Source organism: Nannobrachium achirus, assembly GCF_963921795.1.
Source record: "Nannobrachium achirus genome assembly, chromosome: 6".
Taxonomy (NCBI): domain Eukaryota; kingdom Metazoa; phylum Chordata; class Actinopteri; order Myctophiformes; family Myctophidae; genus Nannobrachium; species Nannobrachium achirus.
In genome coordinates, this window is record NC_137815.1 from 65,277,605 (window position 1) to 65,305,232 (window position 27,628).

Below are 27,628 nucleotides of genomic sequence, written 5' to 3' on the forward strand. Positions count from 1 at the left end.
TAAACCTTGTATGTCCATGATGTCCCGTTCGTTTTGTATTTATCATTTTAAACTAAAGTAAACTATTTTTTAACAAAACTAGTGAAAATAGCCGATCTACAAGCACACAACGCCTCGCACCGCGAGGCGTTGTGTGCTTGTAGATCGGCTGTTTTCACTACTTTTGTGCGACAGCCTTGTATGATGAAGCAGGGCTTTACTTAAATTTGGAGATACGAGTTTCTGTCCGACGGTGACGATTTATTTCACATACTGGGATGTAGATTGAGGGAGAAGGTTACTTATTGACGCTTACAAATGCAGTGATTATTCCAGCAGCCATAGGCGATTTTAAGGGGTGTCCTAGGGTGCACGTGCACCCCCTGGCCGCCAGGCGGCCATTTTAATTTTTTTTTTTTTTTGTAATGTAACTTTATTTTATAATTATTAAATAAAACAGTGATCGTGATTTGTAAAATGTGCGCAAAAAGAGAGGTGGAGGGGCAAGTATTTCAGCTTGCTTGCTTGCAATGTAAGACCTATCAGCTTGCTTGGCGACGGCGCTGTTGGCAGACTTGGCAGGCACTGTGGGTGGGCTGTGAGATTGACACCTGTGCTGGCCGGCTGTGTGACTCTCTGATATGATGACCCACAATTTCGTGATTTCCTTATCTGTTTCCGCCCGCCTAAAACAATATGGATACAGCAGCAGAGCAGCAATAATGGCGAAACGAACTATAAATACAAAGACAATTGACCAATTCTTTATAAAAAAGAGCAAACCCAGTGCCACAACCGATAATTCATCATCAGGAAATGTGAACACGGGTTCACTCGACACTGACAGTAATGCTAATGAACGTGAACCAGAGGAGGTGGACGGAGCTTGCAGCAGCAGTGATCCAGCCACCGACATCACTGTGGAAGGCTCGCCGTTGCCGGAGACCGAGGCCCCGGTTCCTCCACAGCAAGCAAGCCCCACTCCAGACTCAACTGTTGTTACCCCAGGCCCAGACCCAGAGGAGCCAAATGAAGCCAACTTTGTTCATGAAAGAGACCCTTGCCATGGCCCGGATAAAGCCAAGCAGTTTTTGGCTTTGGGTCCATATCAGCCAGAAGATGTAGAATGTCCATTAAAGGCCGCTGGCGAAAAACAACGCAAATTCAGAAAGGAGTGGTTTAAAGATTTTGCCTGGCTGGAGTATAGCGTGCGCCACTGCGCCATGACCGGGCGTTCTGCTTTCCATGTCGGGCCTTTGGTTCTGAGAACGCCGAGCAAGCTTTCAGGAGGACAGGTACATAAAGACACATCTCTGTTTACACAATGCTGTTGTACTCCCTCCAAGTGCATAGTCTATTATGTTATGAGCGCAGTTTCTCTACTTTGAGACAACTAAAAACGTATTTACGGACAACCATGACTGATAAAAGAGTGTCAGATATAGGCATTTTACAGATTGAGAAAATACACGAAATTAAAGTGCAGAAAATAATTGAAAGGTTTGCAAGTGCCAAAACCCGGAGGCTGCAGTTCATTGTGTAATAAGGATGTGTCTACTATTTGTTTTTGTGAAATGCTTATTTGACACTGTAAATGACTGCTTGATTGCTTGATGAATGATGATTAACTTGATGTTTGGCTTTATATGTCCTGGCTGTGCTGCCTCTGTCTGCAAAATAAGTAAATAAATCCTATAGATAGACATATGGTGTCTAGAAAAAGAAGCACCTGTTTTACACTTTTTTTTGTTTATATTGTGTTACATTTGGGTACAAAATTAACTGCAGAAATCCGCTAAAACAACATTACAAAACCGCTAATATCCGCAATTTTTGCACGCGCGCATGAGGTAATAGAGGTCGTGCACCCCCTGCTGGAAGAGGCTAGAATCGCCTATGCCAGCAGCTAACCACTATCTTTGTAGAGTCCAAACGTGCAGTTCTTCATACTGCACTAGCTATTACAGTATGTGAGTGATATAAGCGCACAACCTGATTGAGTGGGATTGAAGTAGCTTATTGACAGTCTATTACAGTGCCCAAAAGGGTCCATTTCTACCCTCTGAGAGTAAACTAATATCTAGATTTTGCTGTGTGTTTATAGCTATGTGGTAGACTAGCATACAACTACAAAGTAGTGCTGTGCCTATTCATGGCATGGCATTCCCTTTGGACCGGAACATGTTTGGTCTGAGTGGGCTGTTTGTTTGGCTTCTGGTATTGCTGCTTTCAGTGTTGTCAGGAGGGTGTGTCACAGACTACATACAGAGATTCCTTTCATTTATAGATAGAAGGTAGGATTCCTGGTCCTATGACTAGTTTTGCTCAGCGGAGTTCACTTTTGCCTTCATGCCAAGCCTGTCCCAGTGAGTCTAAAAAAGGGGCTGAGGGTTACAGTATCTTGTGTGCTGCCAAGCTTAAAACAATAAATATCAGGCCTGCATGCCAGTGCGTTTCAATTCTATAATATATTCAAGGCCAAGGGTAAACAACAACCTTGTGTCAATGTTTGTCACAAGACAGGCCATTACACAGTCTAGTACACATGATAACAAGACAGTAAGCCTTTAAACCACTCAAACCCTCTGTATTAAAAGCTAACACTTGATCGGGTCGGCTCTCTATTTGCACTTCTTCCCTTCTACAATGTGTCAATCAATAGGGATGTTACAAAAGCTAGGTTTCAAGTGGTTAAAGGGGTCCCACCATGAATTTCAACATTTTCATTTATTGTCTCCACCAGCCGAAGGCTGAGGGAGAGTATGTTTTCCCCTCCGTCCGTGTGTCCGTCCGTGCGTCCGTCCGTGCGTGCGTCCGTGCGTGCGTCCGTGCGTCCTCGCAGTTTGTGAGCACCTAATCTCAGTCGCCGTTGGCCCGGACGCTGCCAAAGTGAGCACACACACTCCCTGGATGCCAATCTAGTTTCTTGTTTTTTTGTCTTCCCAGCCAAAAAATAACAACAATTCATTAACTCTAAGCGTTGCCTTTCATTTCAGTGATTTTCTGAATGGGCGTGTCTGAACGGTACTCTTTTGAAATCGGGCCCTTGTTTATGTCACAGGCCCTTGTTTATGTCACAAAGGGGCTCATTTCCTATTGGGCCCCCTAGAGAAGGGGGCGGTACTTTTTGGGAGGCTATATTCTATTGAGACTATACATATGAGGTGGAACCATGAGGTAAAGTGGTACTAACATTGGCTTGAATGTATTGACTCTACATGGTTCTCATCGTGGTACCATGTTAATCTTCTCTGTATCATTCCAATTTTAGCCCAAAGACAGCACCCCGTTGCCAACAAAGGACATTTTGGTATTGCATCTGAAATGGCTTGGAATTAGAGACGGACAGAACATGACATTTCAATATCCGAGTGGTTGTTTAGGCTAAAACCTGTATAAAACCGTATTATGGACCAATATCTATATAAAATATGAATTTTGAAAAACATGGTGGGGCCCCTTTAACAAACAGTGAATATGAAAAATGATTACCGGGTCTCAGAAAACTGATTCAGAAATAGTGGAAGAAAAACGCATTTTCTATCACCTCACTAGAGGACTTAATAGAATGGCGGATTATAAAAATCTGCCATTTCTTTCTTCCAGTTCCTGAGAAAGGTTATCCCGTAGCATCACCTGCTTTGCTGACTCGTGCAATGCAAATGCTACATCATGGGTTTAATAACTGTCCCATGCACGGCAAACGACAAAGTCATCATTTTATGATTATCCAATCCTGCGCTGAGACAATCATCTGCAGTCTGCCAAACGGAGAAGAAATGAAGTTAAGACTCAGAACTTTGCCACACAGCATCTGCTCTGTCGTCACTTCATTATTATTATTATCACTATTTAATGTTTTCTTTTTACTTTTTACATTTTTATCACAATATTTTGTAACCCATTTCTCACCCAGTGCCAATTGCCGAAGCTATTGTCTGGGCGCTACTGTCCCTCTGCCAACCTAGGGGAGAGCCCCGAACTGAGCTCATGCTTCCTTCAATGCACGAGGAGTGAGCAGGCCGCTTCTTATCACCTGACAGCAGGGATTTTCCCCAGTACACACAGAAAAAAAAAGGTTCCAACTGGAACCAAAAATGGTTCTTCAGAGCGATTCCATAGAAGAACCATTTTTGGTTCCACAAAGAACCTTTTTCACCAAGGTTCTTTAAAGAACCATTTATTCTAATGGTTCGATAAAGAACCATTAAAGGTGCTTCAAAGAACCATTAAAAAATGGTTCTTTGAGGAACCATTTCTGGTTCCTCAAAGAACCATGTCAAAAAATGGTTCTCTGAAGAACCTTTTGGAAAATGAACTTTATAATGGTTCTTCAGCTAAAAAATGGTTCTTCAGCTAAAAAAATCTTTTTCAGCTAAAAAAGTGGGTCTTAGGGTATTAAATGTTTCACTACACTATCAGATTTGTAGGAAAAGATGAACACGAGATTAGTTATAACTCTTTGAATTTAATCAAATCATCATTTAATCAAAATTCAACATCAGTACAACAGTTTCAAAACATTTAAATCTCTTAAGTGCTGTGCAAGTAAAAAAGAAGAATACAAAGCAAGTCCACCTCATACAGGCTCCAGCCGCATACTTGGCAGAGTTCAAAACAATGTGTTTACTCTTACAGAGCTTCTCATCAACAGCAATGGGTACCTCCAAGTTCTTAAAATGAGCCTGCAAGTTCACTGGAAGTTCTTGAAGGGACAAGTCACTGACTGTTGGTTGTGTATCATCTTTGATGAGATTTCCAATCCCAACACTGCTGAAGCGCGCCACATAGCTCTTGAAGTCGACGTGGGACTGCCGTCCTGCCTGGGCGACATCCACGTAGCCGGCGTCGTTCACGTCTCCGCTCGTGCCGTGGCCAGTTTCGTTGGCGTCGTAAGCAGCTAGTGCAGCTTCTGTTTGCCGTGTGGTGATGGTGGTGGGGAATGCTGAGGTACAGGGCACCCAAGCTGCTGCAGGAGAAGCCAGCCGGGTGCACATCCTCCTAGGAGCCATGGGAGGACTTGATAAGCGGACGACTGGGACAGGCTGGAGCACAGGGGACACTGTCGTACGCGTTCTGAAGAAGGGGGAGGTTCAGTTAGTCACATTTAAGATAGTTAAGTCTATCCTTTTCATACAAAATGGAAAATGGTTAGCGGTAGGTTTGTGTGGATGATAGACGATAGGAATAACAGCACCTCCTAGTCTTACTGTTCTAAATGTTCACTTTCTCTTTCTGGGGCCAAAAAGATGTATGTGTGCATGCACAATTAGTGCATTTATTATCCTGTTAGTGTTTACACTTAGAATTACAATTGAGGAAACAGATTGCTCCAATCTGATTTCAATGCATCTAGTGCAGTTTCTCAGCCCTTTTGGGGTCTAGTGTGTCCCTTATCCAACATCATGATACAAATACTTTATATGATTCTGAATTTTTTACTTTTATGCCAGTACCTTTTGTATACAGAACGTTGTAGTCGAGGTTGTTTTGTCTGATATCCTCCCAGCTCTCGTGCTCAGCAGGGACGACTGCCTTTCTGGTTCCATACGGTCACTGCTACCAATACAGCTGCAACACACACATGCACACACACAATTATTGTGGGTAAAAGACAGTATGTGCAAAAGGATAGTGCCTGCATGATGCTGGGGATAAAGTAAACCAGAATAACAGCAGTTCAAAACCAAAGATGAGGATATTTCCAAGTACCTGGCTTTAATCTTTTACTGAAGAACTGGTGGTGCTGTGTTCAGAGCTATATATAGTCGATAGCGTTGCCTACTGAATGTGAGGGCCTTTGCTACTAGTTACTAGATACTAGCAGAACCTCTAGTTTGGTTACATTTGCAATACTGAGTAATTTCAGTGCGGACACAGTGACCCCTTCCTCCACTTACCATAGAATACCAGCAGACACATGCTGATGGCGGTGGCCTTTCCCAGCTTACAGTGCTGACCTCAGAACCCTTCCTGGCAGCGGCAGCTACTCTTGAAATGATTTAAAAAAGAAAAAATGCTGCATTCATTCTTTTAAAATGTAAATTACATTTACAGAATTGTATAAACCTTTTAAGTCATCTTATACTGTAACTGCATAAACCTTAATTACCACTTGATGATGATGACCCACTTTTCAACCCATCTTCATTAATGCTCGCAATTTTGTCTCTACTCTGTGTCTCATAGGAGGGCTGTGGGAAGTTCAGAAATCCATCTACCAATGACATCGATTGGAAGATTCTTTTTATTTTATATTTTAAATATTTTTATTATAGTGAAAACAATGGCTTCCATTATAACATTGCAACTTTTCAAGAATAGAAAGCCTAGTTTCTATTTGTTTTGATTCCCCATCGATGATGTCACTGGTAGACGGAGTTCTATGAATTTTGTTATTTTATCATGAACATTAGTGAGGACCAATTAAATGAAGTTTAATGTACAGTAGGGTCAACAAAATGTTTATATTTAACATTAGTCCAATACTTGTCAAACATCGATTTCACCATTAATATAAAACATAGGCCTACATAAATTATAATCTAAAAACACAGAATTTTCCATATTACTGACATTTAATTATTTTGTGCCATTATCTTGTGTGGATGTGTCATTGCACACATGCAATTGTCACACACACACACACACACACACACACACACACACACACACACACACACACACACACACACACACACACAGGATAACTTACTTTGCTTTCTCACAGCCCATTTTGTCTTCATTTGCTGCCAGCAAATCTCTTCACACGTTCTGGATACAGAGAAATACAGAGCTCAACTGAGTCAATTTCCCCCTCTTTTTAAACACAATGACCTGTCATTTAAATAACACAGACCGCACATTACTCAAAATGCCTTCAACAACTTTACTAAACTTGACTTTTAAGCTAGTTTACATCAAATGTTCAACTACATGCCTTCTTTCTTAGCTTTCAGCTAACAGTCAATTGAATTAGCAGCTGCAGCTAACAGCTAACCAACAGTATTGTCTCTTCCCTCTGCCCTGGCTCCAGGCTGTCACAACAAACACATGTAACTACTGCTCGTTATGATGGCAGTGGAACATTCTAACGTCAACTAAAACATGTCCAAAGTCGAAAAAACCTTACCTTTCTTCCAGAATGAAGGAAATGTTGAAGGATGGAGATGCCAAACTAATAGCTAAATAAAACTCCAGTTTCAACGGAGATGTGACGCAGCATAGAAGGAAAAAGTGGGCGGGGCCGACATAATGCTGGCCCGCTTGTGTGTGTGTGTGTGTGTGTGTGTGTGTGTGTGTGTGTGTGTGTGTGTGTGCGTGCGTGCGTGCGCGTGCGTGTGCGTGTGCGTGCGAGAGAGAGAGAGAGAGAGAGAGAGAGAGAGAGAGAGAGAGAGAGAGAGAGAGAGAGAGAATAACTGTAATGCTATGCCCAAAGGGACAACAGGTTTTAGTTTGGTCATGATTCACCAATAGCCTAAAACATTAGATTCTAGACAGGCCTATTTGAAAAAATATGTTATATGTTATGTATTATATACAATTATATTAGCCTACATATTTAATAAATACCCATTTTTGGGTGTTTTTCAAATATGTTTTGACAGAATAAGATGTTTTATGGTCATGATTCACCAGGACTGGATGTCTTCTGGTTCCAGGTTTATAATAATTTATATGCATATTTTCAGAAATCTTTATGACAGCAAAATGACCGCAACTGCTGTGCCCCACATAATATGGTTTGGGCATGCTCACACTTATGTTGCGCCACCAAGCCATGCCCATATATGGAGATCTCTGTATCTGTCAATCCCTTTTATATCCCTGATGTCATATATATCCATATATGGGCATGCTACCTTTGTACCCATATGGAGCAGACTGATTTGTTTGCACCTGATGCCATGACAACACATTTAGGTTAGATACACTTCATATTTGGGTGTAGCTGTATGGTTACGGCTGAGTCAGTGACATCAGAGATAAGCCTGCCGGCTGGCTAAAAGGTCCTCCTTTAAAACAATTTTAATATAGGATATTGTTTTTTATAAATCTTTCCATCTCTGCATCTGCCAAATGCCTACATTGAAAATTGTAATTGTTTTAATATGTAGGTTATAATTTACATTTGCAAAATACATACTGTAACCTCCATATAGGCCTAAGAACCTTTTAAATCCCAAAGAACCATATGAGGAATCTGAAGAACCATTTGCTAAATAAAATGGTTCTTTAGTAGGCGATGGTTCTTCAAAGAACCATATAGCCTTTTAAAGAACCATTTAAGAACCATTATTTTTCTGTGTGATATAGGACGTAGCGTGTGGAAGGAACACGTCATTCCAACCAGTTCCTTTCCACTCCATCAGGCTAACCAGGGGTCACGGGGAGAACATGGACACTCCACACAGAAAGGCCAACCCCACTTTATTTTTTTAATTTTTTTTGTAATATTTGTTTTGGGGCTTTTATGCCTTTATTTGATAGGAAAGTAAACTGATGGGAAATGGGGGGAGACTGGGAGTGACATGCGTCAAAGGTCGTCCGGATTGGGAATCGAACCGGCGACGCCGTCAGGCATCAATGCCTAAGTGGTATGCGCCTGGAACAGTAGGCCCCCTGGAGTGTGTTTTTTGGAGCTGTGTGGAACACAAGCTCCCTATACGTGGCCGTGTGTGTAGGTATGTGGGTGGGTCTGTGGGTCTGTATGTAGCCTGTATGTAGTAACCCTGGGTGACCAGAGAGGTGCTGTTGAGTCTAGCCTGCCCTGAGCATCAACTGCAATACACACACACACACACACACACACACACACACACACACACACACACACACACACAGCTCCACTTCGAACAGAGGTTCGATTTTTTAACTACATGAACCATAGTGTCCCTATTCTGGGGCAAACATTCACAGAAAATTCAAACTCACAGCGACACGTTTGTAGATCTGTAATTTTCTGCAAAACGATTTGCTGTATAGATCGGAAAAAGCAGCGGAGCGAGTACAGAGAGCCCTGGAGTGGACACCGGTCGACTAAGTATAGGGTTTAAGAGATTAACCTGCATCCTGTCATTCTGCTGTGAGCCAAATAAATCAACATTTCATGGTCAGGGTATTGACGGCGACAATGACCTTTCCTCCTCGCCACTGCACAGCCCATATAAACCGTATAGCGATAGCCTGCATCCAATGTTCCCTCTAAGCTGCGCGCATGCGCGCCCGCGCACAACTCAGGACGCTGTCGCGCACGACAAATCTTTGTAGCGCACGGCAGATTAACACCAATAGATTTGTGAAACGCAGCAGTTGATTATTTTGTGTACAGACTCTGTCTGCCTGCATATGCTTAACATAGGCAACGCTAGGTCTCTCTCTCTCTCTCTCTCTCTCTCTCTCTCTCTCTCTCTCTCTCTCTCTCTCTCTCGGCTGCCTCCCCCCCCCTCGCCAAATTCTCTCGCTCTCGCTCTGTCTCCGTCTTGACTGGATTCTCGCTCGCCTCCCCCCCTCCTCTCTCTCTATCTCTCTCTCTCTCACACACACACACATGCACGCAGGCACGTGTGGTAAACAGAGACTTCTTCGGACTAAATTGTTTTATTGCCGTCATAAAACCTTCTCAGTTACATCTTCTATGTGTTCATTAACGTTAGCAACAGCGTGGCTGTAGGGCAGGCTACCAAAACAAAACAAACGCATGTGCTTTGCTTCGCGTATCAGAAGCTAAGAGGACCATGGTTGGTAATGTGCAGTTTCATAAAGAAATCCCCCGCCTGTGCACAGCAGAGATTAGACCTACAGTACACACTATACTCCTCCATCCAGCATCCAGGTATGAACTATATAAACTGCAATGTTTCTCTGGAGCTGAGAGCTTGCCAGCGTCTCACCTTCACGACGAGTTACAGTAACAAAAATAACTCCAGTCCTGTAAAGCATTGGTCCCAAATTGGGTCTGGGGACCCCCGGGGATCTTGAGGTAGTTCCAGGGGTCCCCAGCAAAAGTTAGGAACCAAATGGACCCTTATGTAACTCAGAGTGTACAAATGGAACCCCACAGAGTTAAATTAATTTGTTGATTTTATAAAAAATATATAAATTGGGTTAGGGTTAGGGAGAGAGTCCACCTCTCTGTAAGGTTATGGGCTAGCTTAGGTCATATTATATGATTTAATTTTTGGGAAAGCAATCTACAAGGTCAAAAGCCAGTGTTCATTTAAATTGAGTGTGAAATGGTAGGCCTATACCAAATTTTCGCATGCATGCTTACATTGGCACTTTGGCACATACAGTAGGCTACACATAGTGCTTTTGGACTGTATTTTATTCATAATAATGACACTTCTTTAGATGTGTCAATGTCAATATGTCAATGTATTGTTATTTTGACTCATATTTAGGCCCATTGTTTGTATTGTATTTACACAACATGTTGTCATCATGTGTATATACTATATAAGATAGATAGATTTATTATCCCAAGGGGGGAAATCAGTCTGTAGGCCTAATACTGAATAATAATGGATATAAAACCCTTTTTCCCCTGTCTTTTTAAATTTAACTGTCCTATAGTAGCCCACAGTTTATTAGCAGTAGTCGAACCGCTATTACTTATTCTGTAATTAAATTTGAATAAGCCATAACTTGACATGACTTGACGCACTGACGCAGTATACACTCGTGCACTCGACATATTTGCTCATCAGTGCTCAAGTTGTGCTCAGAAGGTTGGAGTGTTTGCTCAGACCGAAAAAAAATTAGAGGGAACATTGCCTGCATCTGTAACGTACCAACAGGGGTGTCGCACCTTCTGGGCCCTATACTTTAACTGTTGACAAATAGCAGATACACAAGCTCACGAGTGCCGCGAGTTTTTCTTCTACGTTTTTCTGAAAAACCTATGTTTCTATGTCAGTGGTGCTTAATTGTTTTCATGTCAAGGACCCCCAAAATGATATGTATTTGACTACGGACCCCCATCTCAAAATATTTAGTTCCAGGGACCCCCCAGAAGCAAAATCTGAGTTACAAATGTCTGCTTAAAAAATACATATATTCAAAGATTTGCACACATTTTCACGACTTTTCAAAAATAGCAGATCTACGAGCTCGCAGCGCGGCACTCGGTGCCGCGCTGTGAGCTTGTATATCTGCTATTTTTCAATGGCTAAAGCATAAAATAATGAAGGCCCCCTCCATCTTGGGCCCTGGTAACTCAGTCCCACTCCCCCCCCCCCCCCCCCCCCCTTGTGACGCCCCTGCAACCCATAAACCGTAGCGGTAGCCTGCATCTGTAGCGTACCAAACTTACCAGAAGCATAAACAGTTTTTTGAGGTCATGGAAAGTTCCACCCCCCCCTACCACGGTAAAGCAGGGCCTCCATCTTTCAGTGACTTCCTTTCTGGCTCGCAAGTCTTCCGAGATTGGGCTAAAATGAGTGAGCCATCCATCACAACCAGAGGAGAGAGTGGTAAATTTATAGCAGTGGAAATAGGCCAGAGCACAGCAGCACCCATGAAATAGATAGAGTGTAATTAGGACAAGGTTAGCCTTCCTCTGTCATAGACAGACACACACACACACACACACACACACACACACACACACACACACACACACACACACACACACACACACACACACACACACACACACACACACACACACACACACACACACACACACACACACACATACAAACACTCACACGCTCAGACAAATGCGCGGTTTCGTTATAAATGAAGACACTCGCAAATATTTGAAAGCTCGTACAAACATGTAAATTCACTTTTTTTTCTTTTTTTTTTTCTTCTCTTTTTTAATACATACACTCACACCCATTCACTCACCCCCCCCCCACACACAGCCTACCCCCTGCACATGCCCATTAAAAGTCACCTTGTTTACAAAAATAAAAAAAATAAAAAAATGAAATACCAAAAAAAAAGAAAAGAAAAAAAACCAATTCAGATAATTTTCTTTTTTTTCCCCTTTTCTTTTCCTCTTCTCCTTAACCTTACATTACCATTGTGAATATGCACATTATTTTCAAGTATGTGTCTCCACAGCACCCATACATACCTCCCAAAGCTGTTCGAAGTCGCTCTGTCTACCCCCAATTATATAAGTCAGTCTCTCCAGCCCAATAGAGTTCATGAGTTCTCGATGCCACATTCTCAATGTGGGGGCATCAACGTTTTTCCAGCATAATGCCACCACCCCTCTAGCTTGGAGAAGACCAAAATCTAAGATTTTTGTTAGTTTTGCTGGCCGTATAAAGTTCTTTGGATAGATTCCAAGTATACAGAGTTTAGCACTTAGTGGAACTGTGATTTTAAAGATTCCTGACAGACACTTCATGACTTCATTCCAGAAAATGTGCATCTTACTCCCACATACAGTGAAATAAAGTACCTTTCTCAGTTGAACACTTAGTACAGACATCTGTGATATTTGCGGACATATGATGTAATTTGACAGTTATGTACATGTACATGTACTCTGCACTGTTTACTCTGAGCTGAGGCCATTAAATTAAATTCTCCCCTTGGCAAGCAGTAGTAGAAAATTCCAAATGAAATAAGCAGTCGGGGACGCAGAGGTCCCTGCATGTGTTACTCCTGTTCAGTTCCCGGAACAATTTGATCAAATTGCATACTAACACCTCACTGTGCTTCAATTTGCTGTCAATTACACACTTGCACCTTTAAGGGGACAGCGTTTAATTATAGCACCTCAATTTCACTGATGGTATGAACTGGTGTAAAATCTGCTCCAGGGACGTGCTGAGAATGTTTGAGAGGCAGGGGCTGACATTTCTAACAGTACTTGAGTAAGTGTACTTAGATGCTTTACACCACTGCCCTTATTATATCGTCGTTGTCGGGTGGAAACCTCGTATCTCCAAGTTTCAAATGTTTACGTTCTTTCGCAAAGTAAAGCCCTGCTTTATCATACAAGGCCGTCGCACAAAAGTGCGAGGCGTTGTGTGCTTGTAGATCGGCTGTTTTCACTACTTTAAAGCCATACTATGTAACTTTTCCAATAAAACTAATCTTTATTGGAAGATTCCGTTAATTTCAGCCCCTAAAGCCTACTGTAAATATGTTTTCTATAATCCTGGCCGGGGACCGGATTTCCCGGCAAAATCACGTCATCTGCATCATCCATATACGTTGTATATACGTTGGCCAATCACAGCGCCGATCATACACTACCGGCCAATCACAGCGCGTCTTGCCGTCTCTTCAGGAAGTAGCTTCCGTCAGCAACAGTGTTTACACTGGTGAAGGAATCTCCCCCAATCCTGGTCTAAAAATGACGGGAGACGGCTCTAGGGATTCGTATCTGCGAGGCGGTTGCGGCGGTCGCACAGCCCCGTTCTGGTGGTCCGTGGCGACTCCGGGCAAAAAACGGCCGAAAAAAGCAATACTGCTACTGACCAGTAGTTGAGCAACTTCCATAGTATAGCTTTAAAATGATAAATGCAAAACGAACGGTTTTGGACATACAAGGTTTTCACCCGACAACGACGATAGCCTACTTTATCTGAACAATTTATATAAAATCACAGATGCTTGCCTGAGATTTCTTTCTCTGTCCCAGACGTTCTCCTCCCCAACCCCTGATGTCTCTCTCCTCCCATGTTATCTTTCCATCTCCTTCCCCCTTTCCCCTTCTCTCTTATCTTCCTTGTTTCTTCCCCAGAGCATGATTTCATAACACATTTTCACACTTTCAGATTTCCCTTTAGATTGCTTTCATTTTCACATGCCGCGGAAACCATCACCACTCTATCCAGGGGCGTCACAAGGGGGGGAAGTGGGACTGAGTCACTAGGGCCCAAGGTGGAGGGGCCTTCATTATTTTATACTTTAACTATTGAAAAATAGCAGATCTACAAGCTCACAGCGCGGCACCGATTGCCGCGCTGCGAGCTTCTAGATCTGCTATTTTTGAAAAGTCATGAATTCTTTTTGCAAATCTTTAATATATGTATTTTTTAAGCAAACATTTGTAACTCAGATTTTGCTTCTGGGGGGGGGGGGGGGAACTAAATATTTCGAGATGGGGGTCCGTGGCCAAATACATTTTGGGGGGTCCTTCACATGAAAAAGTTTGAACACCACTGACATAGAAACATAGGTTTGAAAAACCTTAGGATTTGAAATATCCAAAGACTTGCACAAATGTTCACGATTTTTCAAAAATAGCAGATCTACAGTACGAGCTCGCAGCGCAGCACTCGGTGCCGTGCTGTGAGATTGTAGATCTGCTATTTTTCAATAGTTAAAGCATAACATGTGAGTGAATCCTTGTACCCAGGGCCCAGACTTTGGTGCGACACCCCTGATTCTATCTCTTCACCTTCTCCAACGTCTCCACGGTTGCACTCTGTCAAAGTTGTACCAGGCAGGGACGTGCTGGGCCCCTGATTCAGCCCGGGATAAAGAGTTGGAGAGGCCCTCATTGCGTGCTATAGAGAGATCTCTCTCCATAGCGCTGCTGCTACTCAAAGATTTGCCAGTGGGCCAATTACATGAGTTATATTTTGTCATTCTTGGGTGGGAACCTTGTATGTCCAAAACCGTTTGTTTTGTATTTATCACTTAAAAATTAATTAAACAAGTGAAAACAGCCGATCCACAAGCACACAACGCCTCGCGTTGTGTGCTTGTAGATCTGCTGTTTTCACTACTTTTGTGCGACGGCCTTTGTTGGCAAAAATGGAACAAAGGCAGAAATTTTATTTTTATTTTTTTCCTAATGGCCGGCCTGGACAGGCCAGGAATGAACCGGCCGCTCAGGAGTTGTCCCGCTTTTCCCAATGGCCAGCACGTCCGTGGTACCAGGTTTTCCTTTTTGTCACCAAAGCTTCTTACTTCACACCACATGGCGCAGACCCCCTCCACTGCCATGTTCTCACACGTATACTCCCACTAGGGATGGGAGGATCATTTCGTTGTTATCGTTTATTGTGATAAAAAACACTCAATAATTGTATCGTGGAGATTTAAATTTATCGTGAAATGATCCTCTGTCATGCACTGAGATCAATTCACCTTTTACCTTTTTGACCACCTTACCTTTTTGAGCATAATAAAAAAAACTGATTATGTACTTGATACAGTATTTTTTTCACTCTCTACCAAATCTCGTTGCCAAAAAATAGCCGATCTACAAGTTCACAAGAGTTTGTAGATCTGCTATTTTTTGGCCAATGTTCCGCCGCCCCAGGATAATGGATGTTAACTTAACTCTCATTGAAAAATGATTTCAAGGGGGGCACGGTGGTGCAGTGGTTAGCGCTTCGCCTCACAGCTAGAAGGTCCTGCATGGGTTCGATTCCCGCCGGGGGATGCTGTGGGCACTGGCGGCGTGTTCCTCCCTCCGCGTCATCAGCGCCCACACCCTAGCCACCCTAGGTGGGGTTGGCGATAGGGCCTTTCTGTGTGGAGTTTGCATGTTCTCCCTGTGTCTCCTAGGGTTGATACCCTCACAAAAACATGCACGTAATCCTGGTCTCAATAATATGCCTCCCCCTGGCCAGCCAGGGCACCTGATGGAGGGGAAAGGAACTGGTTGGAATAACGTGTTCCTTCCACACGCTACGTCCATACCAGGGAAATCTCCACTGTCAGGTGAAAAGAAGCAACTTGGACTCCTCATGCTTAGAAGGAAGCATGAGGTCAGTCCGTTGTCTCCCCAGGCGCGGCAGAGGGAGAGCAGAGCCTAGGATTTCATAGGCAATTGGCACTGGGTGAAAAAATGGGTTACAAAATTGTGGGATAATAATTTTGAGAAAAAAAAAATGATTTCAATACAACTAAATGCAACTAAAGCCCAAAGTAAATAAAAAATCAAACCTCGGTTCGAAGTGGAGCGGTGAATCTGTGTGTGTGTGTGTGTGTGTGTGTGTGTGTGTGTGTGTGTGCGTGTGTGTGTGTGTGTGTGTTTGTGCCTGCACAACAGCGCCCCTCCTTTAACTTGTGTGGCCACTCAAGGTATTGCCAGGCTACAGACATACCCAGCCAGCCAGCCAGCCAGCCAGCCACATAGCCAGCCACGGACATACCTGTCTATTGGGAGCGCTTTCACCGCTCCAAAAAGAATAACAATGAATTACTCTACTTGACTACCAGACCCATAACTGTCTGTGTGTAGCTGTTGTTGGTGCCAACACATGTTTCTGGACAGATGTAGACTGATTGGCATCATTTCTGCTTCTACTGGATATGAGCGCCCTCTTCTGGTTAGAGGAGTGAACTCTCTCACTGGCTAGTGCTGGTTAGGGGTGAGAATGGGGGGACACTTGTGCCAAATGTCCCTTTCCCCACTGGAAGAGCAGATGGCTGCTCCCCAGTACGCAAAGCAGGGATATGCTACCACCACCAGAAGCTTCTAACAGGAGATAAGCGCACGAACGACACACACACACACACACACACACACACACACACACACACACACACACACACACACACACACACACACACACACACACACATGCCTTTTGTCTTGCAGGTAGCTTAAAGCCCTTTGCACACAGGACAGTTGCGTTTTTTCTTTTTTTTTTTGTTTGCTGCATGAATAAAATTCATTGGATTTGGTGTGCAAAGCTGTGCGGAATCGACGCTGCGGATCCCAAAAGGAGTCATTAAAGGAGTGATGAGTTTTTTACCGCATGCGACATAAGACGCACGGATCGAACTGGGTTCGATCGAGAAAAAAACGCACGCCCGCGGCCACTCGTCGCACGGTTAATTCGGATCCGGTGTGCATGAGGTCGTAGAGAATCATTGTTTTCTTTTAAAAAAATGAAATTGTCCGTTTTATCTGTGCGGATAAACGCGCCTGTGTGCAAAGGGCTTAATTATTATGTCTGAACGTCTGGTCTTGGTATCTCTCTCTTACCAGATGTTTGCCATGCTTATAAGTGATGGCACGTGTGGTTCGAATCAATAGTGATTTATAATAATCAATAATTATATGTGATATGGACCTTGAGTCTGAAATAAAGATTGAATATCATGAATATCATGATGAATATACTGTCCTTGATCTTCACACAATAATGTTTGTCCAGGATGAAGGATGAAGTCAATTAACATGGCATCTTTTTGCGCATGACACGTGCGCTGAAAATAGTAGATATACAAGCTCAACAACACCACCATAACAGATCGTTTCAAAATGTTCAGATGTCTCACTTCTGTATGGAATGATAGCTCTCACCCAGGGACGTTCAGAGAATGTTAGAGAGGCAGGGGCTGAAATTTCTAAAAGGGCCTTTTGGTGAAAATATCGAAAATAGCAGACCTCTAAGTTCATGAGCTTGGAGGTCGGCTATTTTCGATGCTTGACAGAGAGGACAATTATTCTTTCAACATAAGATGCTGCATTCAAGTTCAGGAGAGGCAATTCTCTTGAATGCTGCCTTCAGGTATGGCATGGAAAGAGGGCATTTGTGTTTCTTTCACCATAGTAAAAACTGCATTCATGGTCTGGAGAGGGCACTTTTTACAGACAGATAAAAGAGCAGGGGCTCAAGCCCCCTTTGATGTATCTGTGTGCACGTGCCTGCTCTCACCTCTCTAAAGGTGAGCACAGTGGTGTGGAGTAACCATGTTAATTGAAAGTCAATTAACATGGCACCTTTTTGCGCATGACACGTGCTAGAATACCAGTATGTGCTACATGTTACTATAAGCTAAGGTGTGTGTGTGTGTGTGTGTGTGTGTGTGTGTGTGTGTGTGTGTGTGTGTGTGTGTGTGTGTGTGTGTGTGTGTGTGTGTGTGTGTGTGTGTGCGTGCATGCGTGCGCGTGTGTGTGTGTGCGTGCATCCAGTAGGAAAAGACCCATTCCAATTACTGTAATTGTATCACGGTAATCGACAGTGAAGTGTTTCTCTAACCTTGCTTCCATCAGATATAGCTTTCTACGTCGTCTCTATTAATAACAAGTCCTGGTTATCACTAGCAGTTTAAGCCATACTTACTTGCTGACACAGTGAGGTGGCTGTGCTGAGCCTGAGTGTCATGGCATCATTGGCATGGCTGCCAATGAGACAGCCAGCTAATGTGGTGGAAAGGGATTTAGAGGGATTTGACCCTATCAGAGGAAATGACACTCCGTGAGGCTCTGGTTAATAAGACTAAATTAGTCTGCACTTGCAGACTGCTAATAGTGTCGACATGAAATGTGAGGCACGTAATTAAGGGGAGCAATTTAGCAAGAACCTAATTTCTGTGTGTGATGTCCTCCATCACTATGCGTCTCATCTACTCCTGGTTACACCTTCATTTTGGATCTTTGGATCATAATCCGTTCGTGATCTAGAAAGCGATTATTGTTCTCTGTTCTATGATTTGACTCAATGTTTTTTTGGCAGTGCACGGGGGCCTGCAATTATCCTATCCTCATTTCTGTATGGAATGATAGCTCTCACCCAGGCACGTTCAGAGAATTTTAGAGAGGCAGGGGCTGAAATTTCTAAAAGGGCACTTTTGGTGAAAATATCGAAAATAGCAGACCTCCAAGCTCACAACGCGTCGCGAGCTTGGAGGTCGGCTATTTTCGATTGACACAGAGGGGCAGAGACAGAGAGGACAATTATTCTTTCAATATAAGATGCTGCATTCAAGTTCAGGAGAGTTTGGACAAGGCAATTCTCTTGAATGCTGCCTTCAGGTATGGCATGGAAAGAGGGGCGTTTCTTTCACCATAGTAAAAACTGCCTTCATGGTCTGGAGAGGGCACTTTTTACAGACGGATAAAAGGGCAGGGGCTCAAGCCCCCTTTGATGTCTATGTGTGCACATGCCTGCTCTCACCTCTCTACAGGTGAGCACAGTGGTGTGGTGTAACTCACGTCTTTCTCTTCAAGACAATTTACCATTTTAAGAATTTAGCAGTCATCACGGCACAAGGAAGCTGCGGGGGGAGGGGTGGGGGTAGTAGAGTTTGTATCAATTAGATGGTGAAACTCAAAAAGAGAAAGCGGTTGTGTGTAGGTTCTTTGTCGGAAAACGGGCCGTGAATCTGCTGCCGTTACTGAGGGGGGGAAGGTTGTTGTAATGTTCCACAGCTTGGAAGCCAGGATAGAGAAGAGTCATAAGTCATAAGGAAGGGAGGGACAGACTATAATGAATGCATTATCTGTGAATGGGATTCCTCCTGATCAGAGGACTGTAGCTACAAATACTATTGACTGGATGCCATTTGGAGTTGCCCAGCTGTGACGATACCTATAACACTGTCTTAGTCTGCTTTCCAATTGCACTTTGAATCTAATGCACGCATGCACAGAAGATTGTGCAGGTTGATAGATTTGTATTCCTTCTCTGAGATTATATGACACTCCCCCTGTTTAACTCACATGACAATCACAAGCTTCATAAATCAGATCCATAGATATGCAGAAGCCATTTCATGGAGCCTTGTTATCCTCGCCTGGAGGCCGAAACGGCCAAAGGCGGAGGATTGTGTTTTCGCCCCTGTGAGTCAGTCTGTCTGCCTGTCTGTCTTTGAAGGCCAATCTCCGCTGCCGTTGGATAGATACGACACTTCTATTATGTCCAGGGGGCACGGTGGCACAGTCAGTAGCACTGTCACCTCACAGCTAGAAGGTCCTGGGTTCTATTCCCACTGGGGACGCTGTGGGTTGGCAAAACGGCCTTTCTGTGTGGAGTTTGCATGTTCTCCCCGTGTCACCTAGGGTACCCTCACAAAAACATGCAGTAATCCTGGTCTCTATGGCCAGCCGGGGTGCCTGATGGAGGGGAAAGGAACTGGTTGGAATAACGTGTTCCTTCCACGCGTTACGTCCAGTCAGGGAAACTCCCCCCTGTCAGGTGAAAAGATGTGGCTTGGACTGCTCATGCATAGAGGGAAGCATGAGGTCAGTCCGTTGTCTCCCCAGGTTGGCAGAGGGAGTGTAGCGCCCAGGATTACATTAGATAATTGGCACTGAAAAATTGGAAAAATGGGTTGCAAAATCTTGCAGGGATAAAAATAGGGGAAAAAAAAGAAAAATTAAAACACTTCTATTGTGTCCTCATGCATGTACTTGAAAGGTCAAGAACACACACACACACACACACACACACACACACACACACACACACACACACACACACACACACACACACACACAGGCTGGTGACCTGTGTTGCATGTCATAGCTATATAGCTGTCAACCATGTTTACATGTTAGTCTCTCCTCATCTCCTCTCCCCTCCTCATAGTGATAGCGTACCCTCGCAGCCACCTTGCCAGCCAGGGCACTGACACAGCATGTGGAGGAAAACGGAAGGGGGGGGCGGCCGCCAACACTCTCCCCCCACCGATCCAATCCTCTTTAGCGGTATCACAATGACAGTCTGCCTGTCGTTCTTGGCCAGCCATGCTCCGTCGGCATAGGGGCATTGAGTTCAGTGCCAGGCATACCCACTGGAGGTGAACAGGGTGAGAGAGACAGAGAGAGAGAGAGAGAGAGAGAGAGAGAGAGAGAGAGAGAGAGAGAGAGGGGGGGGGGGGGGGGGGTGGGAGGTGGAGAGCAGGGACATGCAGAGAATGTTAGGAGAGGCAGGGGCTGAAATTTCTAAAAGGGCCTTTTGATGGAAATATCGAAAATAGCAGACCTCCAAGCTCACAACGCGTCGCAGCGCGACACGTTGTGAGCTCGGAGGTCGGCTATTTTTCGGTGCATTATACCACTCATACTCATAATTTCTACACAGAAAGGGTAATTCTTTCTACATAAGATGCTGCATTCAAGTTCAGGAGAGTCTGGACAAGGCAATTCTCTTGAATGCTGCCTTCAGGTATGGCATGGAAAGAGGGCATTTGCATTTCTTTCATCATAGTAAAAACTGCATTCATGGTCTGGAGAGGGAACTTTTTACAGATGGTTAAAAGGGCAGGGGCTTGAGCCCCCTTTGATGTCTATGTGTGCACGTGCCTGAGGAGGAGAGACAGATGGAATGCTGAGGAGAAGAGAGAGTTGCCAGCTGGAGGTAAGGGCTCTCCCGGAGATTAGGCTGTTCTGTAGCAGCTATAACCTGTGGGGTGTAGCAAGAGGCCGTCCACAGCAGCAGCTATCAAAGCCGAGCAGAACCAAGGCGGAAAAGGTTTGATCTTAAGCCTGAGAAAAGAGACCACACGCTGAATAATTCCATCCCATCCCCCCCCCCCCCCCAGTCACTAGGCGATGCAGTGATTAGTTCTCATACTCTATATCTACTGGCTTCATTTTGCTATGAAAAGCTCCACCGGCTGGCCGTCTGTCCGTCACGTCAAACTTTGCACACACACTCCTTGGATGGCAACTCACAACCTCCACCCCTTCATTTCTCGCATGGCCCTCTTCTAGCGCCACCATCAGGACGATTTTTGCAAAACACATTTTGGGACACTGCTCCTACTGATTTTGGCCTAAAATCACGCAAAGCGGTACACAGTATCTCTAAAGTCATGTCATCAACATGGATCTGTCCCATTTCCCATATTCCCTCCTGATTGGCTACGATTGCCTTCTAAAGTTTGTATATGTGACCTGAGTCGTTTATCTCCCGATTAGGGAGTCTTACTGGTATTAAAATGCGGTGTGTGTGTGTGTGTGTGTGTGTGTGTGTGTGTGTGTGTGTGTGTGTGTGTGTGTGTGTGTGTGTGTGTGTGTGTGTGTGTGTGTGTGTGTGTGTGTGTGTGTGTGTGTGTGTGTGTGTGTGTGTGTGTGTGTGTGTGTGTGTGAGCGCGCGTGCGCGCGTTTGTGCGTGTGTTTGATAAACGAGAATAACATCACACACATTTAAAGTACTGTAACGTGAAAGGAGAATAGATTAGAATGGAAGTAGGACAGTGTCACTTGTAACAGTCACTCAATCTGGGAACCCATTAGTTTAGTATTAGTTTTTCCTTTGTTTTTGCCTCTGGGGGCCTCTACTTTTTGTGTAGAAACATAAACTTTGTTTGGCTCCTCCCCTTTCTTAATCCACTTCTAGAGGTGGGATCCGGTTCGCAGTATAGGGAGCCGTTCCTTTTTTTGATGAGGGGGAGTAAATTATTTACTTAAGTAAAAGTATCAATACTGAAATGCAGAAATACTCTGTTAAGTAAAAGTCTGGAATTCAAAATGTACGTTGAGTAAAAGTACAAAAGTATTGGTATCATAATGTACTTAAAGTACCAATAGTAGAAAGTACTCATTATGCAGAATGTCCCATTTCACAAGTTTTCAGGCTATTAGAAAATAGCAGAGCTACAAGCATTGTGAGCTTGTAAATCGTCTATTTTCTAATGGCAGAAATGTATATATGGCCGAAATGTATAGGCCTATAGGGTCGAAGTGATTTGTAATTTTATTCAAAATCTATCAAGTAACTAGTAACTAAAATGAGACAGTCTTTTGAACAGTTCTTTGAAAGGAACAGATCCCAGAGATCCAGCTCACAAACGAGCCATAAAATCCCATCTCTATCCACTTTATCCTGGGTGCTTCTGCTATTCTGTTTATTCCTGCTAACAACAACATTACACGTTTAAGGCAGTGGTGCTGACAGATTCTGCTGTTAGCAGAATCTGCTTTGAGATACTAACAATCACTTATTTCAGTAATGCACATATTATATTCTCTTCGTTTGTGTGACATTGATTCATCAAAGCACATCTGTGGGGCATGTGTATTGACACATGAGGATGATTTATTCATGGCCATACGGTAACAACGCCAAGTGAAACAAGCTCTGCAAATCTGTCTGTTGTGGTGGAGGTTTGCCAGCCATTGTTCATTTTCCCACAATGCATTTCCTGACCTGCTCGCTTAGCTACAGCGCAACATTGTTCCAGACGTTGTTGTTGTTCTCTCGGTCCGGCATTTCAACACATGTTTACTGTGGGAGTCAGTGGAAACCATTTCCTTCTCAGTCTTGTTCTGTTCATAAGTGGGTTTGTTTGTGTGGATGAACGGACAACCATTGTTCTGTGTGTGTGTGTGTGTGTGTGTGTGTGTGTGTGTGTGTGTGTGTGTGTGTGTGTGTGTGTGTGTGTGTGTGTGTGTGTGTGTGTGTGTGTGTGTGTGTGTGTGTGTGTGTGTGTGTGTGTGTGTGTGTGTGTGTGTGTGAGAGTGTGTTTGTGCGTACACACCCAGTTTTCACTGTTGTTAAGACACAGTCTAAGCCTCTTGGTTTATGTATTTCTCCTTGCTCTCTCTTGCCCCCTGCCTCTCCAGGAGTCCCCCACAAAGTGGCCATTCATCCCTCCCTGGCCAGGGAATCTTCTAGAGGGGCTGCTGGGCCCTCTTGGCCACCATGAAGGGGTTAGGGGCCAACCGCAGCCGGCACCTGTCCGAATCCTGTGAGCCAAACATGGGCCCCGCGGAGGCCCTCTACCCCCACCACCAGACCAGCACCTTGCCGCGCAACTCCTACATGCAGAACCCCGCCATGGAGCACTACGGCGCCATGATGGAACAGCAGCACCACTACCCCTCGGCCCAACCGGGCTCCATACCACAGGAATACATGCAGGCGGCATTTAACCAGATGTCTAACAGCAACACCTTCCCCAGGATCCAGTACAACTCCTACGACCAGTCCGACTACTCCCCGCCAGAGGACAGCATCGGGGGGATATCTACAGGGACCATGGGGCCCTCTATGTCCATGGGTATGGGCATGGCGGGCATGGGCGGACGGACGCAGATGATCACGAGTGGCTCGGCTACCATATCTCACCACGCGTCTAAGAACCAGCAGCAGCAGCTGCCGCCCAATCTTTTGGAACAGCTGGACCGGCAGTTACCGCCCAGCGGGCGAGACGGCTTCAGCACGCTGCAGTTCCAGAGGACGTCGGGAGAGGCCGGCGGCAAACAGCCGCGCACGGACAGCCCGGGACGCATGCGCTACATGCTGCACTCGGTGCAGAAGCTCTTCTCCAAGTCCCAGTCCATGGAGAGCCACAACATGAAGGGGAACGTCAACGGGCGCTCCGCCGGGAGCGGCGGAGGCTCGTCGGGCACCGACGACGGCGGGAGGCACACGCGCAGAGCCAAGAGCAAAGACCGGGGTACCAAGTCGGAGGGCGTGGCCAAACGACGGCCGCGCTCCAACATGTCAGGTGTGGTGGAATTCATATCAATCAATAATCAATGAGAAAATTTGGAGAGAAGACAATGTATTAGGTGGTGGTGGTTATGATTTATGTAAACATGATATCATGGACAGAAGTACAGTTTAACACTCTGGTCAGTGTGGTAAAGTAGTTCTGCCAAGAAGAATGGTCAGACACTAGAGTTATACTGTGTGGCTCCAAGGCCTCTGGGACGAGCTGTACCATAACAAGATAGGCTTTACCAAAACAATAGCTACTCAGTCCTAGTGCGACATCTAGACTCTTACAAGCTATCCCGTATCAATGATGTATCATAAGAAAGAACTAGATATTAATATAATCAATGAACACATGATCTACTCTATAATGTCACACATAATCAATCATGATAATATCGTCACTGTCAGGCAGAAACCTTGTATCTCCAAGTTTCAAATTGGTATGTTTTTTGTGAAGCAAAGCCCTGCTTCATCATTCAAGGCCGGCACACAAAAGTAGTGAAAACAGCCGATCTACAAGCACACAACGCCTCGCACCCGCGAGGCGTTGTGTGCTTGTAGATCGGCTGTTTTCACTAGTTTAAATCATTTTAAAAATGATAAATAGTAAAAACAAACGGTTTTGGACATACAAGGTTTCCACCCGACAACGACGATATATATAATCTACCACACAGGCTACTGGAGCTCGGACGACTTGGACAGCAGCGACCTGAGCAACTACCGCAACCCCATGGCCATGCTGACCCTGGGGCACCCGGGCAGCCTGGACACTCAGGGCGTGCAGGGCAGATACGTCCACAGCGGCTACAACACCATCAGCTCCTCCAAAAGCAACAGCGACATGAAGTATCAGGCGGCTCTGTCCGGACCTGGCGGTGGTGGTGGTGGTGGTGGAGGAGGAGGTGGAGGTGGAGGTGGAGGAGGAGGAGGTGGAGGCATGAGTATGATTAATGACAATGAATCCATGAAGGGAAGCTCCTGGTCCACGCTGACCATGGGCCATCCCAGGCAGGTGATCTCCAGGGGCTCGGCCACCCTGGACAGGCCCATGCTCAAGTCCTCCAAGTCCTGCCAGCAGGAGCTGACCTGCAACTACCTGCAGGTGGGGCGAAGGGTGAGTACGACTCGTGTGGTTGTGAGATATCATACCAGGGTTCCCCAATAGAGGGTATGCACGTCCACTGGGACCTGCCCCTCTAATCTAGACTGAGTGGCAAAACATTGAGCAGCATGGAACATTGGAGTTTGGAAGTGCTAGTTGCAAATCACTCAACGGCCCTGCATACCACCTGTTTCTAAATTGCACATAATGCAGGAGGCAGCAGGATGTTGTGTTGTTGAAAACGAGTGCTTCCAAACTCTGACACTTGGAAAAAATAAAAACTTGCACAGAATGTCTTGACAGAAAGTAGCTCATAACATGCCTATGGTGGATTTTTTTTATGAAACAAAAACTGCAGATAGAAAGATGATAATTCAAGCTTTCAGTACAGCTGCAATGTTGGTGAGTTAACTTTGTTTAATACAATCAGATAGGACTTTTCTGTTTGGATGTATGGGCTGTCAATGACAGAGATGATTTTTTTGCCACTCAGTAGGCGTGTTCCCACATAACTTCCAGCAACAGTGATGTCACGCGCAATCGCGCATACCCTCTATTAGTTTTCCCCAAGGGCCGAATTATGTCTAGGGTACCAAGCCGAGGGCCACAACATAATTATTATAATTATTATGACAAATGCACTCCTTAAAGTTGAAACAAAATAAGTTAAGAACCAATTAACCAGTCTGCTTGAAAAGTATGCATCTGTATAACAGCAGCCAGTTGATAGTGCAGAGACATAATTGCCTTCCTTTGATCCATTAATGAGGGTCAACTACTTACTGGCATCAGCTGGAGACACAGACACACACACACACACACCTTCCCTCTGCAGTGCTCTGTGTCCGTCTCATTTCTCTCCAAAAGCCCTTTAAATGATTAAGGATTACTGTGATTATGGTAAGCTTACGTTTCATATAGCACTCATCATATCTGTAACTTTCACTGGACCCTCAAAATATTTTGTTGAAAAATGTTTTTTTTTTATGGGGTTGGTGGGAAGATTTTGGGGAACCCTGCCATACACCCACTACCTTGCACTCACATAAAGTCCTTTTAGGTCTCTCTTATTTATCTAATGACCCAGGAGCAGCGGGCACTTCGAAAGGAGCCTTCCTCGGGCTCCGGTCGGAACGTCCATAAAGCTACAGCTAGTTTGGGTCCTGGGCAAACATCTAATCTCTCTTTTGGGTCTCGACCCGAAAGTTAAGTTTGGGAACCACTGCTTTAACACGATGGATGCCAGAGGTGTCCATAAATAAGGGAAATTAATCCATTGTGATTAGTGGTGAGAAAAACAACAGAGAAACAGCCATTTTAGCGGAGCCAGAAATACGGATGTGAATGGAGCAATACAGTCGATAGCAGCGCGTGGCCGCTTTACATCATGGGAATCCCATGATCCCAGATGTCCCCCTTTGCGTGGGGCAGTCCCACATTTCCATGACCTTTCAGGCGTCCGTCCACAAATTGAGACCCTGTCCCACATTGAGACTGGCAGGCTCCAGTAATAATCAATGTGCAGGTGTTGATAGGTGAGCAAGTTATACTGGACTGTGTGATAGAGTCTGACGCTTGCAGTCAGGCTAATACTGGACCACACTGGACATATACAGCATTGCACGTGAATACATTATAGGGTACTAGGATATCCTCCTAATAATTGGCTTTCCATTGTAAATCTCTCTCATTGTCTCTTTTCCTGCAAGATGTTTTTAAGCCTGTTAAAATATCATGAGAAATATCCCCTAGGCTACAGCAGGTTACTAACAAAACGATAGGCAGTATCAAATGACCTCAAAGCATTTAATAGCAACTAAATAGCCTAGTTGCTATGTGCCCGTCCCACATTGTCCCACATAAACAATACTTCTGTCCCTCAAATGAACAGTTTGGATCTGGACTGGTCACCCTACATGGGATATGCCTTTTTTTCACTCACCAGCGGCAGCAGCGGCATCTGTTTACCTGGTAACCATGGTAACCAGGTAAGTCTCTCAGCGTCTTAGCAGGGACTTGGCCACTCCACAAGGGGTAAACGTTAAGACGCCTGGGGACGTTTTAAGGTACTCAAAGTGTTAACCCATTTAGAACGGGTACACATTAGAGTGTATTATTATTTTATGCTTTAACTATTGAAAAATAGCAGATATACAAGCTCACAGCTGCGAGCTTGTCGATCTGCTATTTTTTTTAAATCATGAAAATTTGAATTTTGACCTGATTCTATAAGTGTCTTTTGAATCCTTCTTAAGGTTTTTGGAAAAAACTATGTGTCTATGTCAGCAATCTGGCCAGCCATCGTCAAAGAAAAGGTCCTTTTCGCTTAACTGGAGCTCAGTTAGTCTGTTCTTGAGAGACTACTATGTCAGTGGTTCTCAAACCTTTTCATAAGAAGGACCCCCAAAATGACATGTATTTGGCCACGGACCCC

General features: G+C 44.5%; 2 protein-coding genes across 2 annotated transcripts in view; both read left to right on the forward strand.

Moving 5' to 3' along the window:
• The window catches only part of LOC308287470 (aggrecan core protein-like), a 269,467-nt gene that overhangs the window by 83,816 nt on the left and 158,023 nt on the right, over window positions 1–27,628 (forward strand). The window lies entirely within an intron of this gene.
• The window catches only part of dlgap4b (discs, large homolog-associated protein 4b), a gene marked incomplete at both ends in the record, with an annotated part of 55,184 nt that continues 50,844 nt past the window's right edge, over window positions 23,289–27,628 (forward strand). Inside the window, 2 exons of the mRNA XM_080728411.1 lie at window positions 23,289–24,096; window positions 24,767–25,206. Of these exons, the coding sequence (XP_080584537.1) occupies window positions 23,289–24,096; window positions 24,767–25,206 (1,248 nt within the window). The remainder of the gene's footprint in view (window positions 24,097–24,766; window positions 25,207–27,628) is intronic.